Source organism: Solea senegalensis, linkage group LG12, assembly GCF_019176455.1.
Source record: "Solea senegalensis isolate Sse05_10M linkage group LG12, IFAPA_SoseM_1, whole genome shotgun sequence".
NCBI classification, from domain to species: Eukaryota; Metazoa; Chordata; class Actinopteri; order Pleuronectiformes; family Soleidae; genus Solea; species Solea senegalensis.
In genome coordinates this window covers 15,795,413-15,815,385 of record NC_058032.1, presented here as the reverse complement: position 1 = coordinate 15,815,385, position 19,973 = coordinate 15,795,413, and the positions used below count along the sequence as shown (strand labels likewise).

General features: G+C 38.3%; 2 protein-coding genes across 3 annotated transcripts; one reads left to right on the top strand and one right to left on the bottom strand.

The window, feature by feature from the left end:
• Positions 1 to 1,171: 1,171 nt before the first annotated feature.
• phf6 (PHD finger protein 6) lies at positions 1,172 to 9,979 on the bottom strand. Its single transcript, XM_044040295.1, has 11 exons — positions 9,831 to 9,979; positions 7,204 to 7,344; positions 6,278 to 6,379; positions 5,211 to 5,344; positions 5,070 to 5,116; positions 4,057 to 4,217; positions 3,797 to 3,940; positions 3,077 to 3,181; positions 2,857 to 2,990; positions 2,072 to 2,201; positions 1,172 to 1,972 (listed from the first exon to the last, which is right to left on the bottom strand). The coding sequence occupies exons 2-10, from the start codon at positions 7,333 to 7,335 to the stop codon at positions 2,072 to 2,074; spliced, it is 1,089 nt and encodes a 362-aa protein (XP_043896230.1). The 5' UTR covers positions 7,336 to 7,344; positions 9,831 to 9,979; the 3' UTR covers positions 1,172 to 1,972.
• A 2,090-nt stretch (positions 9,980 to 12,069) lies between these two features.
• cab39l1 (calcium binding protein 39, like 1) lies at positions 12,070 to 19,310 on the top strand. Of its 2 annotated transcripts, none has more exons than XM_044040749.1 (9): positions 12,070 to 12,399; positions 12,945 to 13,092; positions 14,384 to 14,548; positions 14,745 to 14,863; positions 15,582 to 15,750; positions 15,840 to 15,899; positions 15,983 to 16,048; positions 16,144 to 16,287; positions 16,423 to 19,310. In XM_044040749.1, the coding sequence occupies exons 2-9, from the start codon at positions 12,976 to 12,978 to the stop codon at positions 16,612 to 16,614; spliced, it is 1,032 nt and encodes a 343-aa protein (XP_043896684.1). In that variant the 5' UTR covers positions 12,070 to 12,399; positions 12,945 to 12,975; the 3' UTR covers positions 16,615 to 19,310. The 2 variants fall into 2 exon arrangements, with proteins under 2 accessions (XP_043896684.1, XP_043896685.1); XM_044040750.1 differs by lacking the exon at positions 12,070 to 12,399 and adding an exon at positions 12,406 to 12,839.
• Positions 19,311 to 19,973: the final 663 nt, after the last annotated feature.

The window sequence follows — 19,973 nt, the reverse complement described above, 5'->3', positions numbered from 1 at the left end:
ATAGTGGATGTATACAATAATCTGAGATTATTTTTTTTATCATGTAAAAGGAACTATGAAAGGAATAATCTATTAGTATCTAATAGTGCTTCAGCTCATACTGTATTCCTTTTTTCGGTTATTGGCATAATTGTGTTAAATGATCTTGCTTTATGTTTACTTGTAACATGAATGTAACTGAAATAAAGATATTCTTTAAAAAAGAAAAAAAAGTGATTTGAATTAGGTTGCACAGCAGGACAGGAAGGTTCTCCAGCATGTTATTAAAACCAGAGTCAATCTCTGCTATAGCTTCCCAAAGATGTAGCTACCCAAATCATATCTTCTCCTGTACTTGAATTTTAGTTTAATATTATATTAAAATTTATGACAAATGTTATTGTTTTGAGTATAGGGGAACTGCAGAGTATGAGTTGTATTGCAAACTGCTGTTTTTTTGTTTTTCACTGCAATGTCAATAAACTACTTGTATCTTGAAGCCAGTATTTGGATTACAGATGTTGAAGTAAACATATGCACTGTTGCCATTGGGAAACTTGAATGGGACCAAACAGTTTAAAGGTTATTACAATCACCTTGTTGGTTGATTGGTGCTTTATTCTGGGTTTCCGTCATATTCTGATTCTAATAAAAGCATCTTGAAGTTGGACACAAATTTGTGCAGCGGTGTAATGCCATCTTTGTTAAATTCTTATTCCCCTTCATCTACAAAGGGACTCTCATGTCTGAAAGACTGCAATCATAAATGTACTTTATATCATATGATATCTTGATTTTAAAAAATGATTTCATTAACAACTATTAGAAATGGAAGAGTTCACTGATGAAAAGTTTCTTACCTGATTACGATATTCACAATGTTTTATTTGATTAACCAAGGCTTTAATATAAACATTATTGCTCACACACTTCACCAAGACTTAGTGGGAATCTGTGGGTGATATTTTTTCTTCTGAACAAATATTTAAAGATAAACGTATGCAGAGCAAGTGTTCCAAAGGAAAGCACAGGAGGCCTCTCTCTGTGAATGGAGTGTGTACAGTCGATAGGTGCATGGTCCTCGCAGCTTGTGTGACATTCCTCACTCTTCGTGAGCTGCCATGAGTCAGTCGTCTTTTCAGTTTCCAGTACAAACACGTGCATTCAAATGAGACTCTGTTCAGTCGGTAAATGTGTAAAATAAAATATTTTCTGTTTCCAATCGTCCATGGATACATTTGCTGAGATACAAGTAACAGTACATCAAACAAAGTCAAGCCAACTCTTCTAAAGAGCTCTACTTTGCTCCTTAGTAGCTAAATAAAAAATGCCTCCTATAACAGCTGGTAAATCCATATGCATGCTGGCAAAACTTGGAATAGTGACTGTCCAAAATCCAGATATTCAAAATTACTCATGGTGATAATAATACAGTAGCAAAATATTACATATCAAGAAAGAAAGGCTAACATGAAAAGAGTATTCTTAAGACATGATTACAGAAACAAGGTAATCAAACGGCACAACTTCATAGAGACTAGTAACAAACAGACTGCTCTTAAAAGTGAGTCCTTCAGAAGCTAAGGAAGAGGACGAAGGTACCAATTTTCAGCAAGTGTGGGTCATGTAATCTGTGGGGACATGGGCACTGAGTGAAATTCAAAACATCAGCTCTTGACTGCGGCAATAATACATGGATTTGAAACTATGCCCGCGACGGACTCTTGTGAAAGGTCGGCCGTTGCTTTTTCAGTTTGCGGCAGCAGCTTCGTGCTCTGCTCGGTACCACCAGTCTGTAGAAAGCTCAGAACAGGGTTTCATGGAGAAGACGCCTGGTGCTCATCAGGACATCGTGTCCATTGACTGGAAGAAATTATGTGAAGGACTCGTGGGAGCTTTTAAACCACGCTTTGTGAGTTGGCTAAAAGTTAGTATAAAAAATATCTCCCTCGTCTTTGAGTTCTTCAGTTTTCTCCCGAAGTCACATCAGAACCTGTAAAAAAAAAGAAAAGAAACAGGGACATTACACTTCCTCATTTTTTACACATGGAAAATCAGAGTTTTTAAAAAGCAGTTCCTTGTTTGTAACAACCTAGTTGCCGTTCACTTGTGTCGATGGTGTTCCTCCATGGTTGTTAGCTGCCCTCTCTCTACTGCGATTCTCTCGTTCTTCATCTTCCTCATCTCTCTCTTCATTGCCACTGTGGTTCTTACAGTATAGTCTAAAAAACATACACACAAACAAATTCAAATACAATACAAATACCAGTGTAAGCCATTACTGGTTGTGCCAGAGATTAAAAAGTCTAACATCGCTCCTCAAAGAGTATGGGTCGGTGTTGAAGGTAAACTATGGAGTTTTTACACAAAGCTTTAATGAGTGGGTCCACGTTTATCTATTAGCATGTCACAACAACACGCCTTTACTGCACTGCTAACAGATCATCTCCACCATCAGATAAAGACTTTGTTTTTCTTTTAGGTTGATAAATATAGTGAAAAACAGACATGAACGATGGCGAGAGAGGAAGGAAATGGTCCAAACCATTGACCTGGTCAACACATGCATCCATGTAGACTGAGGGTATCCAAACTATTTTTAACTATTATTTCCAGGGGCCAATGGTCACTTCAAACAGTATCATTTATATACACATGTATTATAATCATTTAATTTTCATTGTGATAAATAAAGTTGTCCAAGTTGAAGAAACAACTTTTGTGGCAACATCTACTGCTTTATCCTCCACATGAGGGTCGCAGTGGCAACAATGATGGTAAATATAAAGAGTGTGCATTAAAAGCCAGTGATACAGTGATGTTAGAGGCTGTTCTAGAGTGAAAGTAAATGTGCTGATCTGTAGAAACTGAGCTCACTTGTAGATGCCGCGCGCCATGTTTTCGATGTACTTGGCTTTGTCCTGCAGGCCACAGTGATAGTGGTAGGTCTTCACACACGCTTTGATTTCACAGCCAATGGTAGCACCCAACTGAGAGCACAGAGTACATTTCTGGGCGAAAAACAGAACCAACGATTAAGTTCATCATTTGGAAAGTGCTTCTTTTAAAAGATGCTTAACGAAACAAAATGTGCTACCATTCTTTTCCCTCTCTTTATTTCCTGGATGACTGTTTTCACGTCGAAGTTTCCAAACTCAGCCCGCGATGTGGTGGTCAGCTGGACCGTGCCCGAAGAAAACAGCTGGAAGGAATCAGAGATCACAGAAAGATACACATGAATGAACCGCTGTATAGAGCTCTGGTAGCAAAGATAATTATATAATTTTGGCAGGAAGCTGCACTGTTGAAATCGATAAATGTATATATACCAGGCAGCATGTATACCAGGTATGAAAATGGGGAATAGCTGTTGTGCAGCAGGATATCAAAAACAGTCCAGGACAAAATTTACTGGATCACCAAAGATCCTGGGAGGCAGCAGAGTTGGATCACTGCCATAAAACATGCTCAAAGTGACTATAGAAGACCCAACTTAAATATCCTTTTATTTGACATGCTTTTATTCTATATGTGAAAGCATTCTCTGGAGAAAAAGTTAATCAGAAAGGTTCAGATGTCGGAATACTGGAATAACGTCCACTCTGGCTAGTTCAATACAGCGTAAAACACTACATGGGGAATATATGGGTCAGATATATTCAGTCTGTCCAATTCTGTCATTATATTGCTCAGTGTCTGTGAATTTAAATAACTTTGAACTCTAATGGCAGTTATTTTTGGAGATTTTCCTGCCACCATGGCGTTGTAAACAAACACTTACTGTATAGTGTATTGCACAAACACACCAACATCTTACCATGCACTTGTAGTGTGCAGCCACTTTTTTGGAGTTGTCAGTGTGAAGCATGCCCCTCGTTACGTTCTCTTCCTCGCCGGCATGACAAAAGCCACAGCGCTGGCCGCCGTCTCCTGGGCTGGACCGAAGAGGTGACCTGTCCCGCTGGAGCAGACGGGACAACACTCAAAACCAGGAGCCACATACAGTACAGCTATAGCCAACAGACTGTTCACACAAATATCTACAGACTACACTTATGAACAGGCGCGTTGCCTTACGTGAGAAGAGCTCTCTTCGTCCGCAGCCTGTGAGGAGGTGGAGCGAGTTTCTTCTGACTGGCCACGAGATCCTGCTTTGGCTCTCACCTTCTCAAACCGACCTCTGCCCCTGCTTTGTGGAGGTGACGAGTCCGAATCATTGGCCACGCCTTCATCGTCATCTGTGAACAGTGTTTTTATTTTCATAGAAAATGTATCAAAGCAACGTACATGTGTTTTGTCATGACAATTGACTATATGCACGGTCTCCTCCTGGTTTTCAATAAGCCAGCCCGATTATTTCCAGTAAGCCGACAACCAACCACGCAGGGATGTTCTTCAGGGAGTGTCTGCAGGAGTTACCAAGAGTATTTAGCGACAAACTATAGATTTTAGCAGAGGCTGTGCACAGAGGGATGCAGCAGTGCTCTGCTGTTGTCTACTGAAATCTAAACGCCTTTTTCATTTTAGGCCATTATGAATCCCTCAAGGACATTTCCCTTTACAACAACTGTTCAGAAATAAAGGAGCTAATAATAATATTCTGCCTGCGGTTCAAAGAAAAGAACTGACTCCTCTGTCATCTGACTGTACTGCATCACCAACTCTCTGTTCGCTCAACCAGCACAGTGTTTACATACAACATGTTGTTAAACTGAAACCAAAATGCTGAAAATGTCGCTTCTCCACATGTTTGTTTAACAGGTTGCTTGGTACCAAAGCATTTATGTTCATATTCTGTACAAGCACAGACGAGAAATACAGCTATGTTCACCCACGGCGTGCGTGCCTCTGTGTACTTGTATTTCTTAAGGACCGTTTCTGTTTCTAATTGTGGTTATGCTAACGTTAGGGTTAAGCATTAACTGGTTATGGTTAAAGTTAGGGATAACGTTTTGGTTCAGTGTGGTGGTGTGTTACTGTGCCAGAGCTCAGGGCGGAGACAACATGATCCATATTTGTCCCATGCAACATTTTCCACAATAAAATATTAACCAGACAACATTGGTGTGACATGTTTGAGCATACTCTACCTTGAATGCCATCTTGAGAAGCATCTCTGTGTTTGCGACAGTAAACGCTAAAAACATACAGACGCAAAAAAGAGAGAAATTAAAAATATACTTGTTCATGATCATGAAATGTAAGAGCAGTACAAACAGAAAATGACTTGCATGTAAATTCCTTGTGAGGGATTCTCTTTGATCTGAGCTTTGTCCTTCAAAGCGCAGTAATAGTGATACGTCCTTCGGCACGTTTTCACGTCACAGCCGATCGTTGCGCCCGGCCGGTGACATGAAGAACACATCTGAAGGGGAAAATCACAGAGCAGCATCCTTCAGAAAAACACCAGTGTAACAACCTTTTATGTTCCCTCATAACAGCTAACAGATGGTAATGTGATTTGTTATTTAGTAATGTGAAATGTTATTTTCACACGTGGATCTGAATAATGATTTATTTCCCAAAGATCCATGAGGCTGTGAAAAACACAACTGTGTGAGAGTCCAAAGGGAAGTTTAATCAAACAAATAAGGGAGAATTGGTTCACTGCTGAATTAAATGCAGTAAATGCAGCAGGAAAAATGGAAAGTTAACATGAGGCAGATAAAACAGCTAAATTTAACATACATTGTCAGTATGTACTATTATTTATTATTTGTGAGCATTATAAAGAAAGTGCTACAGATTTATAAATAGAAAACTTTCATGTAGGTCAGAATGAAAGAACGCAACACACAAAGTAAATGTAATGAGATTCCACTTGACAGTAAATATAGCAATGAAAGTGTTGTATAATGGCAAAGATTGTGGAAAAACAATCAAAAGTAAATGTGTGAAACTGACAATAATTCACGGCTGTGTTCATGTTGTGCAAATTAAATCAGAAATGCTCATCAATATTCAGCCATTCATTTCACTGAGGAATGACACAACAAACTAATCATTCTGTCATTTTGAGATGTTCTTTTACATCTTTTATTTGCTAGAAAAGGAAGGCACAAATGTGTCCTCACATAAAGCAACACACACACACGACTACGCTCATGAAAGCAGCAGTTAAACATGCCCACTTCCTCATTATTCTTTATTATTAGTTCAGTGAAGCAGCTAAAAGCAAAGTAACAAAAACCGAATGAATATCAATGTGCTCATTTCATTTGAAAATGTCATTTATAATTATTACACAGCACACTTCTCCTCTACTCATTAATGCTTTAACAAAGCAGTGAATACTTACCAGTTTATTCCCTCTCTTGATCTCCTTCTTCACGTCATCGATGGAAAATCCTCCGATGTTGTCGTTGTCTGCGGGAGATGTGACCAGCGCAGAGGAGAAAAGCTGCAGAGGGGAACAGTGTTTGCGGTCATTTCTGATAAAAACACTTGTCATGAACTATATCGAGAGGTTAAATTCTCTTTACTGTTTCTAACGCATTATTTTCCATCTCACTGCCAGTTAATATGAGAATTGTGTCATCAGAGCTGATTTCCTGTGACACAATCTTACACTTTTATTCCATTGTACAAGATTCTTCCATTTTTATTTTGCCAGGTTTTTGTAATGACATGTTTGAGGGGATGTATGTAAAATATGTGCAACAGTGACCTCTAGTGTTTAAAACGGTTAGTGCAACATCAGTACAAACATTAGAGGCTACCAGATTTTGACACCCTTGTTTTTCTTCTCTTCCGGTGCAGACTTTTGTGGTATCATAACTTTAAAGGTCTAGTATTGTTCAGTATTTCCAACACAGCTGCTAACTAGCTGCTAACTAGCTGCTCTCTGCGCGCACTGCTGACATCTCATGTGTTCACATGCTACTAGCTGCATTATTGGGTGGTTGACAGTGGGTTGGCGGCAGACAAAGGAAAGTGTGTTTTGTGAATGAACTGGCTGCATGATTGTTATCAGTGAAGAGAGTATTTCAGTCTTAAATGTTTCCCCTCTTATGACATACTTTATATCTTAATAAAATACATTTTATATGTAACCTTTGACCTTGGAGTCACAATCAGACCAGAGGACAAAAGATAATTGGGAGGCTTTGAAGTATAACTGTCCACTATTATATATATTCACTACTATATATAGTATGTAAATTGTCAAACAATCAAAGGTAAAACAAAAAAACTGTTGCAAACTACCAAACATGCTTTTCTCACCATGCACTTGTGGTGGGCTGCCAATGTCTGGCTGTCCGACTTCAGCAACTGTCCGCACTCCTTGTCTCGGCTGGTTCTGCAGAAGGCACATTTCGACAGTCGTGCTGCAGCTCCTTTCTTCTGTCCTGACATGGTCAAAGGCTTTAAGGTTTGCCCAAGAGCCCAATGAAAAAAACAAACAAAAGATAAACTTTTAATTACACTGACTGCAACGCTGCAAAAACATTACAGGTGAATCATCCCCTGACACGACTACAATGCTAGTATACTGTAGAGCTGAAACAATTAATCGATGAATCGATTATTAATCGATTACTAAATTAATCGACAACTATTTTGATAATCGAACAATCTGTTTCAAGCTTTTTTCATGATTAAAACAAGATTTCCAATGGTTTAAGCTTCTTAAATGTGAATATTTTCTTCATTTCTTTGCTCTGGATAACAAAGAATTCATTAAAAGTCAATGATTTTATTTTGTGGACAAAACATGACATCATCATTTCCAGGTCTGACGAACACCGATCAACATTTTTTAAGGTTTTCTGATATTCTTAAAACCAAACGATTAATCGATTATGAAAATAATTGTTAGTTGCAGCTCTAGTATACTGTACATAATGTGGATGATGCCTACGGTCAATGAAAAATGTAAATAAAAAGCAACACAAATGACCCCAAATGTAACTTTGTATAGTGTAAATCCTTGACACATCATCATCATCTTCAGCTACTTATGCAGCATAGGGTGTCAACTTCTACTTTAAGAAGTTCCAAACTAGAAGAACAGCCCAAACACTCAGACATCTGTTCTTACTGAAGTGTCTGATGATAAAGACCCACACAGAAAATAAGCTACTGAAGTATATCTAAAAACTATCGGTGCTAGAATTTCAGGATATTGTGATTTCGTTTGATGATGGCAGTCAAGAACAGTGCTGATGTGTCATGTTTGAAGTCAATAACAGTGAACCACAGGCCAGAAATTAGCAACCTTCACCAGTCATCACAGGGCTTAATCACATCAACCAGGAACAGAGGAGAACACCAGCAGAAGCTGGAGAAAATCTGATGCATCTCCATATTCACTGTTCCCCCATATAATACTGCCCTAAATTCTCAAAAACTATATAATTATGTATTATTTTTGTATTAAATGTGCAATTTTAGGCTGTAAAAACTGTTGACATTAGCACTTCAACTCAATAATTGGCTGTTTATGATAGAATTATCCTTTATTAGTCCCACTGAGGTGAGATTTGTAAAATAGATAAAAGGTAATGAACAGCAATAAGCATTAATTACAAACATCACAACCTATATACAAAATATTATTAAGATGATTAAAAATAAACAGCGTGTAACTTGAATGGGTATATTATGTACAGAGTGAGTCGTGTGAGGGATTTAACATAATGAATTTAGTTCCATAAAATGTAAGAAAACTGTGAAAAATACAGATCAGCATTTCCCAAACCTCAAAATGACAATGTCCTCAAATGTCCATAAACAAAGACACTGTTTCTGTGGTGTACACCGATTCAAGAGGGTGAAAAATACGATGACTTTTAAATAATAATAATGATAATAATAAAAAACACAATGAAAGGATATTGATTATTAAAATAGATGGTAATTAATTTTGTGAGTGTTTCATTGTTGCAGCCCCAGTGAAGATGCACATTAACAGGAAAAGGAGTGGTTATATATTTCAATCATTGTATTATTACTGTATCATTTCAATTAAAAATAATGTATTATCAAAATAAAGCATGACTGGTTGTTGTGCTCTTTGGAGTAGAGATCAAACCAAATTGCAGAGATGGTCTGATGTTTGTTCATAATAACACATATAATATTAATACAATGAGTATTATATCCACAAATGAAAAGTGTTTTTTTTTTGTTTGGTTTTAAATCACAATAGCAGTGAGAAGCTGCTGCTGCTGCTGCTGCTGCTACGCCTTGATAGAGCCATTACAGCCATGATCGCAGGGCCAGGCTTTGACTGCGGCGGAGCCAGTGAGCAAACACACTACAGCGCTGCTGCCTGTGTTAAATATCTGTCTAAATATCCTTCATTTCAGCCTATGCTCTTCACTTAATGCTCTCTTTATCTCCACACCATTCAAACACACTGCGACGATGTGCCCCGTTTATCACAAGAGCACGATAATCTGTTATAAAACGCGCCTGGAATTTGTGCTACAAAGTTTTGAATTAAAAGGGGGTGTGTGTCTTCTTTCGCCACCAAACTAGCTTTGAGTGAAAACTATTTCAACTGAGAACAAATCAACGCCCGCGAAATCTCTCCCAGGCCCCTTTTTAATGCAAGGAAATAAAGGTCGATGAGGTAAATGTGAGGTTTGGCGATGATGCTAAGGCTGAAAACACAGGAAATACAATATTTCCCTTTAAGTGTGGGGAAATGATCATGACAGGCGCGGGTGTTTGCGAACCGTTTCGAAGGAAAGAGCGCCATACGTGATGAATCCCATCGAAAAGAGAGCAGCTCGGCTCTACGACAGCAGCAGCAGGAGCAGCATGAGCAGCTCGGCCTGGAGCGACAACAGGCCAGAAAAGAGAGCAGCTGTGCGGCAGCAGCGGACACACAGCTCACATCTTACCTGCTCAGATCAACACGAAACACAAGCGATGCCACTAAAGATGGGAAAGGGTGCCGGGCAGCGACCGTGCTTCTTTCCGTCCTTCACAAGTGATCGTGTGTTTTTCACACTGGAATCAAGCTAGCTGTGACGTACCGAACAAGACCCACTTCCGGCTGCGCCCATCAAAATAAGAGTCGCGCCGGCGGCCCTGTGTTGAAATGTTTCAAGCGTGAAAAGACACAGGAGGAGGTCCCGGTGTGAGAGGGAAACGAAAGTGAATTACAAAAAAATACCCCATGGAAATAATTCTCGAGTATCATTATCCCACAAACAGGTATGACGGAAGGAAGGAAGGGCTGGGCAATCATTAATTCAATATCGATGTAAAGGTTCAATACATAACAATATAATGTTTATTCTGTGTGAAAACACATTTGCTTTTTGATGTTTTACCTCAGACGTGAAATGTTTCTCTGTTTAATAAGTGTTTCTGTCAATGCATAATTCCAAAACCACAAATGTAACTGCAACTCACTCACACTGATATCTACTGTATTTTTATAAGTAGATATTGAAATGTCCTGTAATGTTTTTAGCCATGTTGACCAGCAAAAACCTAGAGATTGCAAGGAATATATAAAACACACACACACACACACACACACACAAACACACACACACATATGTATTAATAATATAACAGAGACTTGTGTGAACAAGCAGCAACAACAAAAAGTAAATAAATAAACCCAACCAATTAAAAATAAATAACTATTTTTTAAAAAAAGAGAAAAGTAAGAAAATAAAAAATAACATTAAACGAAAATAATACATTTGGAACACATATTCAGTGTATTATAGATCTTTCAACACTTCAAAAATCGTATTATTTTCTATAACAAGCAATACACACCTCAACCAGAGGGCTGCGGCCCACTGGTGGATCTTACAGGTATTGCAGGTGGGTATCAGACTGCACTTCAAAAATTCTACCATTTACCAACTCAACTGAAACATGCATTCACCTTTTTTGATGTATATATATATATATATATATATATATATATATATGTATATATATATACATATAAGTATACAAAGCCTCAAGATGATTGTGTGTGAAAATCCCAGTAGATCATCAGTTCCTTTAATATTCAGACAACAATATCATACCATAACAACCATGCCACACTGTCATTTAAATCTTTATTCTGTGGGAGAAAATAAAATCTTTATTAAAGCAAATAGCACATGTCTAATAGAATTTTGTTATTCTCATTTTAATGGTATATGTTAATTTTATTTCTCAACAAGACACAGGCCTTGTGAGTTTCAGCCAAAATGAGAGCCACAATTGTTTTATATTATTATTATGATTTATAAATATTGATTATGAATGTGATTATATTAACATATATGATTTATTTTTTGGTAATACGTTATATACAACATTACAAAGGCTTTATTTCACATCCCCTGTACAATTCATGAATTATTCCAGAATTCAGCAATATGAAAGAGAAAGAACAAGGGAAAATAGACAAATGTTACTCATTAACTACTATTTGTTTAATTTCCCAGCTTTTTTGAAACTTCACATTAACTCCAAAACTGGTATGTATTGTATCTTAACATGTTTCAAGGTAAATAATAGGAAGAGGAACAAATCTTTTAATTCCAGTGATATCTGTTTACTTCACTGTTATGCTGCATTCCTTCAAATGCACAAATGTGGGTGTGGGTCTCAGACGTTGTGCAGATGTTTTTGGTGGAGTCAAACCTCTGAAGTTTGGGAAGTTCTGTTCAAGCACAACACAAACACTCAACATTATCAAGTACTTTTATTTGATAATTACGCTCATTAAAAGTCTTGTGTTTCACTCATAGCCCCCTGTTGTTATATCTGCACAACACAGTGGATATTTTAAATCGCTGAACGAACATACAACGACAATAAATGCATATTTTTTTCTCGATTCGAGAGACATTCATCATTTCCTTAACGTTTTTGTCTCATCTTTTCGTGAGAAATTGGGTGCACTTGCTTACACTTACGGAGCAGTCCGGTGGAGGCGGGCTCACGTTTAGTCTTCGGTGTGTACGCCGGCAGGGAATACGCGAGAGGAATAAAACAAGCGCACTTACAACGGAGGGGGCGTCACCGCGTTGAAAAAATTGAGTTTAGGTAAAAGTGATTGGCTAAAGTCGTTATCAGTCATGTCGTAGAGCAAAAACATACCCGCCCAGGCCCAGCGTCCCTGGGATGAGGGTAGAGAGTTGTTTCAACAGAAGAGAACAGGGAAATGAAGTTGTCAGATAGGCCAGCCCAGACTCTCGCTCTTCACAACTAGGCAGCTAGCAAGTTAGGTGACAGTTGGTCACGAGTAGAGGGGTTTTCATGAAATATTACAGCTATGAAGGTCGTCCCTTTGATCTTTTAAGGTTAAATAGACACGGCTACAGATAACGACACAGGCGTTTCAAAGTAACGCTGCACTGTGAGAAGAAAAGTGGAGACAACTTGCTAGCCTGCTAGCTAACCTTTAGCCGCCGAGCCTCCTTCAACTTCAGAAGTAGAGTTCAGTCGGTGAGTCGTGACAGGCTGAGCCCAGTGTCTCTGCTCTGTCCTCTCTTGTCTTCTGTGTGTGACTTCTCCACAGCGCTGTCACTCGTTTGCCTGTCTCTCGTCATAGCTAACTAGGTCACAAGCTAGCTGAAGTTCGTTGGGGAACATCGCTTTGAAGTTGATGTCTGTACCGTCGTGTTGTCCCTTTCGTAAAGTTAGCATTATATGCATCTGTGTCCATGTAAATGTCAAGAAAGTGAGGTAAACCAGTACAAACGTTCACGTACGAGTTTTCACCCCTGTTGTTGCCTCACTATCTTTCATAACTAACGAATACTTTAGCTACACTAGCTAGCTGTGTTGGTTAATGGGGTCTTTAAAGCTGCAATTCATCATTTTACATTTGAGTGTCGAGTTACAGTCAGACAGTGGCACTAACGTGTCCTCCACGCTTTCTTCAGGTGAGACACTTTTCAGCCATTTCCTGATGCGGAGAGGTACAGGAAGCGGAGCTGCTTTACTTTTTGCACACGATAGTCTGTTGAAACGGTGTTTTATTTCATCAGAGATTTGGGCTTGGATTACCTCTCTCCAGTCATGCCTTTTCCTTTTGGGAAGTCGCAGAAGAGTCCAGCTGAAATAGTGAGGAGCTTAAAGGAGAATGTGGCATACATGGAAAAGCTGGACGCTGCAGACAGCAAAAAGTGCGAAAAGGTCAGCAAAGTTTTTTTTCCCCTCTAATGTCTGATATGAGGATATATGGCTTTTACACTTAAAATTAGAGGTCAGCTGAAAGGCCTTACTTATGGCCAATGCAAATGTTATAAAACTCAGGGCAGCCTAAGACCAATATACTTTATAATGCCTATTTTTTGGCTGGTCCGTTCGGTAGCGATTGCTAAATACTATTTTTTCATATCTTAAATGACTCTAGTATTGCAACCATAATATCATTCCTTTACTGTCATATTTTTTTTTAAACATCCTTTAAAGGTCCATTGTGTAAGAAATACTGACACCTAATGGTGAGAATGCTGAATACAAAAAGAGTTCCACTCGCCCCTCCCTTTACCAAATGCGTTGGAACTACGGTGTCCCTCGCAGAAAGGATGTTGTTTCTCGTTTTCGCAGTAGTTTTCTGCAGCCTGGCTGGTCTGTCTATTTGGGCTTCTGTAGAAACATAGTGATGCAGGATGGTAGCCTCCATAAAGCAAGGGCCTTAAATACATATCAAACAAAAGTGTTTTAATTTTAAATTAAATGTTGCACAAACATCCATATGGGTGACATATTCAATTTATGCCAATATAAACCCTCTTAAGTGCTTCTCAATGGACCTTTAAATAACTTGGTAGTCACACATTATTGCTGATGCATTAACCACCAAGCCACAGCCAGAATTTTCAACAACATAACACTCCCACAGTGTACATGTGTTCATTTGTGTCCTGGTCATGACAGTGTGGCTCACATCACTTAACAGCCGGTTGCCTGTTTTAAGTAATAGCGTTTAGGTTTAACGTCATATCAGATTCTTAATTTTTCTTTTTCCAATATCCAATCTGGTGATTTTGCCAATATCAGCGTGGCACATCCCTACTGTTTAGTCAGTTTTCCTTTTAATCCTTATCTGGAAAAATACACCGGTTTTATGAAAATAAAGACACACATAATGGCTTAACCTAAATAAACATTAATGTGAGAACAAATATGGTCAGTCTCTTTCTGTCTGCACTGCACTTGTATATTATAAATAGAAATTTAAACTATATGTTAAATATTTGAAACAGGAAATTGAAAAAAATTCATTTTGGGATGAAAAGTTTTCTTACACTTTGCAGCATTCATCAAATTTCTGAGAACACAAATGTTTAAACTTTGCATAAATGAGTTATAATAATGGGACAAAAATTGGCACATTTAATCAGCCAACACATTTTCTCTATATAAAACCTACTCATGGACATGGGCATATATTAGGTTTAACTGTTTTTTCACAATTAAGGTTGCAGAGGAGGTGTCCAAAAATCTGTCATCACTGAAGGATGTACTTTGTGGCACAGGCGACAAGGAGCCTCAGACCGAGGCAGTGGCTCAGCTCGCACAAGAGCTGTACAATACCAACCTCCTCATTGCACTCATCGCAAACCTGCAGAGGATTGATTTTGAAGTGGGTAAAATTTACTTACAGTGTTTCGGCAATGAGTGTATGTGCTTAATAGGTATTGATTGATATTTTATATGGAAAACAAATGCACAGTGGAAGTGTGCATGCTTGATATCAACATTGTTGCCCAAAGCAAAAATGTCTTTGCATATCATCATTAGCCAGTCAGCCATTTACCTCTGAGTGTTTTTTGTCACAGGGGAAGAAGTATGTGGTTCATTTGTTCAGCAATATTGTCAGACGTCAGATTGGCTCTCGCACGCCCACAGTGGAGTACATCTCTACACACCCAGAGATCCTCTTCATGCTTCTGAAAGGGTAAGTTCATCTTTTCAGGTAACAGGAACTCAGTATTTAAACAGATACTTGTTATTTGTCCACTTGCAGGTAGTAAATCTGTTAGACACCCCTTTAATGGTAAACATAATCAGCAAATTAATGTTATTTTGTTGTGTATTATGTCAAAATGTTTGCACTAAAATCACCTCCTGTTGTTATGCCTCGTGATTTTCTACATTACACAGTATGTGTTTCAACAACTCCCAGAGGAACAAGTGTGAACTTGTTGCATTACATGTGGGTTACACATTTAGATGAAGAGAGTGATAGTTGAGTGCTGATTTTACAGCCTGAAAAGTTTGAAGAAAAACAAAAAGAAAACTGAGTCATCCCACTTACTCAAAGAGTGACCTTGTCTGGTGGCTGCATTGCATTATGATCTGTTCAGGCTGCTGCCAGTGGATCAAATACTGTCTTTGCAAACTGCCACTTCTGTGATGGATTTTTATTGTGCAGTGTTTTAAACTTTATTCAGCAGGCTGTCCACATATACAGAGCTATTTTCAGGAACCACAGCTTGTAAAATGAGGCTTAGAAGTGTAATGTTTATCAATTCTAAAAACACATTTACTGCCAAATAAACAGTATTTATGGTGGCTTCTCCTTTATATGATGTTTTATTTTTTAGAGGTTTTCAGTTACAGTAACTGATTGAATGCAGCATGTATGACCTTACCTGACTGTGTTAATGACACAGATATGAGAGTGCAGAGGTGGCTCTGAACTGTGGGATGATGCTGAGGGAGTGTCTGCGTCACGAGCCTTTGGCAAAGACGGTGCTCATCTCTGAAGATTTCTACTGCTTCTTCCATTATGTCGAGCTCTCGACCTTCGACATTGCCTCAGACGCATTTGCCTCATTCAAGGTACATTGAAATTATTTTTATTCTAATTGCAGCATCTTCATGCAAACATACATCGATCTAATATGTTGGTCTCTACTGTTTTTTCTCAGGATCTCCTCACAAGACATAAGATTATGTGTGCGGTTTTCCTGGAGAACAATTATGACAAGGTGAGTTTTTTGCCTGTTGGTTTTGATCGGTAATTGAAAACATGCTCATGCTGTGCCTAACCTAGTTTCAAATAATCTGTCAGGTGTTTACAGAGTATGAGAAGCTCCTGCATTCTGACAACTATGTTACCAAACGACAGTCTTTGAAGGTAAAAGTTCTGCGCTGTCAAACCAAACTCCCTGATATGAGTCACAGACTTGAGTGTAACTGACACTTTTTTTTCAATGATGCACTCTTTTTCAGCTCCTTGGGGAACTTCTCCTGGATAGGCACAACTTCACTGTCATGACAAAGTACATCAGTCGTGCAGAGAACTTGAAGCTGATGATGAACTTGTTAAGAGACAACAGCCGAAACATCCAATTTGAAGCCTTTCATGTCTTCAAGGTGTGCACATAACACATACAGCTGAGTTAAAAACGATGATGATATACTGACAGTTTTTTCAGTCACTGTCAAATAAAGGCAAACCTTTAGGAAACACGCATTTCAGATCACATCATCTTTCTTTTTTTTTTGCAGGTTTTTGTTGCAAATCCCAACAAGACTCAGCCTGTGCTGGACATACTGCTGAAGAACCAGGCCAAACTGGTGGACTTCCTGAGCCATTTCCAGACGGACAGATCTGAGGACGAGCAGTTCTGCGATGAGAAGAATTATCTGATTAAGCAGATCCGGGACCTGAAGAGGCCCACGGCACCGGAAGAAGCTTAAAAGCCTCAGTGATGACTGCTCCATCAGGTGGTAGATTTTAGAGGTAGTGGAGAGGGCTAAGTGCGAGTCTTAAGAGACATGCTTCATTAAGATTTAATATTAACTTCAAAATATTGGAAAAAAGTAAACTTGCTTCATTTTCTGTTTCAAGTGTGGATATGGAGGTGATTTCTATCCAGAAACCTGAGTGGGCCAAGAACTGTTATTTAAACCATAGTGTTTCTTCTTGAGTCATAAAATGCATTTAGTCTGTTTTAGTAATGGTGAACTTTAAACTGTTACCCTTCCACATTCTTTGTTGCTGGCAGAGACCTTTAGAATGATAGAAACATCTCCCCATTCACAGCCAACACAAATTGTGAGGAAGTCTTGAATGAATTTCATTTCTTGAAACTATATTTTAGAGGTTGGCATAAATATATTATTTTTCTAATCTATCTTTGTGGTAAACATTTGAAAACATGGAGTAACCTTTCTCACAGAAAACAGTGCTTAGCCTAACAAGTCACACAGTTTGTTTTGTTGCCTTATTTAAAGCTGGTGTATTGCACAGGGACTATAATGATCTTTATAATATGACTTTGAGATGTTCGGTCGTTCATGCCGGTTCAGCACACGGGGGGATTGCGTAGTGCTTTGTCCTTTTGGTCAAGGTTTGAAATGATCCTGCTGTGCTGTACTGTGCTGATGATGTATTAGCTGGCACAGGAAGACAAAATCTAAACCATAGAGGAATCCATTTATTGTTCTGCCTTTTTGGGCTGTGTTCACTGAGGCTTATATGACTGAAATAGACATACAGCATCAGATAATGCTGCAGGGTAGTAGCCACCCATTCAGTGCTAACATGAACAGCCAGGATATACAAATTGATGTCACTTGGAACACTCCATTTCATCTGTACATACTGACTGAGCACAGAAAGCAATAATTCCTTTGAAATAATAATTTAACAAGTACCTGATTCATGTTGTTGTAGCCATTTCTCTATTGCAGTATAAGCACTGTGTAAAACAAGGAATAATACTGCAGACTACACTGAGGCGTTGTGTTAGGATGCATCATAGGTATGTTAAACATCAATGTGTTCACTTCATATCAGGGCACGATATGTAATTCATGTTATTTGTTGACATGGCAACATGTGAGACTTTGTACTAACTTGTTGTCTTTAACTTCAGAACTGAGCAGAGTGTAGGAAATGGACATTGATTTAACTGAAATTTTCTACTAAAACTAATGAGAATAAAATCATTTAAAAAAGAAAATAGAGGGAAGCACACACATTATTTTGAATATCATATTCTCTTCTGATATTGTTGTAATAACACATTCTAATGTTCACTGTAACATAACTGTGATGCATCAGAAAGCACTTTCCTGTCATCACTTTCTCAAAAAAAAAAAACCTCCACATGCACTGTTAAACCCTGAACAAGTGTGTTTTGGATGATGAGCACTGGATTCATTCCTCACATACATTACTGAACAGTTAGACTTCTTAAAAATACTTTTGTTAATAGAATTGCCTTACTTCTGCCGTTGTCACAGAAATGGCATATTAGAAATTTCAAGATGTGTTGTATGTGCACACACGCAGTTTTTCGTACATACCTCATGGGGTTTGAGTTCTTTCCTTCATAGACATATTTTATTTGACATTTTATATTCAAACTTGAACAGGGACTGCAACCTGGTTTTCACAATGGAAAACTAGATTTTTAAACTTAAATATTTCATTGGGTGGTGCCACACAAATGTTAATTCATAATGAATTGCAGTTTGGTGCCCTGAAATGAATGTTGCCTTATTTAAAGACATTTAAGGGATTGTAATAATACATATTTCCACACCTCTTAATTTGTTTTTAATCCAAAGTCAGTTTAAAATGTTAAAAATGCACATGACGGTGCAGTTAAGGTTTATTATCGATCTGCACCATAGTCTCCTAGTGTGACCCTGTGAGTTTAGGGCCACACTCTGCACCAGATACTCGGTCTAATGTGAATGTGGTACATTATGCATAAATATGCAGACTGAACAGGTGTCCTGCACAGCGCACACTCGTGTCTCCAGGTCGCGACAGAACGTTAGCTTCTTACAATAATCGGATGGTGATCAACATTTCATCTTCTACCCTCGTCCACGATCAAACTGTGATTTTACAAAAAAATAATGTCTGTGTTCAGCAAGAAATACCCTAATGTTTCCACCGGGTGTGCAGACGTGTAGTACATTCAGACACCCTTGAAATGTGAGTTCAGACATGTTGTGCACTGTGTGAAGGACGTGCTGTACACAGACACCCCACCAGAGGGAGCAGTTGGCAACAATTTGCATCTTGCATCAACTGTACAAACAAAGCATTTCATGTTTCTATAACCCTACCTCTAATTTTAAGTATATAAATCACTGACAATATTATTCAGACATTGACACAAATCCCTCAAGATCAATACTATATATATATATATATATGTATGTATATACATACATATATATATCATGATTTAAAGTTCTCTGTTTAAGTATTTGTTGTGCTTTACTATATTTTATCTTATTGCCTTATTTTTCCCTGTCTTTTCCACACTCTGAATATTCTCTTTATTTACCATGGGAGTGAATTATGTGTACATAACTTTATAAAGGGTAAAATTGTAAAAGCATTCATGACAATAAAACTTTATTGCAATTAATTTTTGTTTTGCTTCAGCCGTTAAGAGCACACACATCTTGAGACTTTGTTCGTGACTGTTCACGGGCAGTAGCTGGTGTCAGGTTGAGACACAGTGTTCTACACCGACACTGACATCTGCCTGACTTTGTCTTGTTGTGCTGGTACGTGTAGTTTGACGTCATGTAGACACTGCCACTGATCCAACTAATGTCAATATCATCAGCCACAAGTGGATTGGATGAACTTTCAGTTTCAGTGTTACTCTACAAACTTTTCTTAGGGGTGTTTTGTATGTTTAATCAATGAGTTACAACTGACGTTAATCACCGCTTTTGTCTGGGTGAATAGGTCGTAAGACTCCGATAAACCTCATGTAGACCATTCTGATGAAATGTTACTCTTTTGCTCAGTTGTAGAGAAAAATAGTCACCTTACCTAATAGTAGATGAAGTCTCCTGCACATCAGCTTTTCATGAACTGTGCTGCCTTCTCTAGTTTAACCATGACCCCATGCTAACAATCTTTCAAAGGTAATTCTGAGGATCTTTTTCTCCTCTACGTGTTCGCTTGCCAACTGAATAGGTTCATACTTGCCCTCTGTCAAGAGTTATGGTTGTACTCTAAATGAGTTTAGACTATTATTTGTAGAAAATAAGGACCTTGGGCTCTGACAAAGTCTGGA

What these genes read in the sequence shown, in the direction of transcription:
- phf6 (XM_044040295.1), bottom strand. Translation starts at nt 7,335, where the DNA reads ATGTCAGGACAGAAGAAAGGAGCTGCAGCACGACTGTCGAAATGTGCC. An exon ending in CAGCCCACCACAAGTGCATG is followed by an intron (nt 6,380 to 7,203) that starts GTGAGAAAAGCA and finishes TCCCCTCTGCAG; the next exon opens with CTTTTCTCCTCTGCGCTGGT. An exon ending in ACGAAGAGAGCTCTTCTCAC is followed by an intron (nt 3,941 to 4,056) that starts GTAAGGCAACGC and finishes CGTCTGCTCCAG; the next exon opens with CGGGACAGGTCACCTCTTCG.
- cab39l1 (XM_044040749.1), top strand. Translation starts at nt 12,976, where the DNA reads ATGCCTTTTCCTTTTGGGAAGTCGCAGAAGAGTCCAGCTGAAATAGTG. An exon ending in ACAGCAAAAAGTGCGAAAAG is followed by an intron (nt 13,093 to 14,383) that starts GTCAGCAAAGTT and finishes TTCACAATTAAG; the next exon opens with GTTGCAGAGGAGGTGTCCAA. An exon ending in TGGAGAACAATTATGACAAG is followed by an intron (nt 15,900 to 15,982) that starts GTGAGTTTTTTG and finishes ATAATCTGTCAG; the next exon opens with GTGTTTACAGAGTATGAGAA.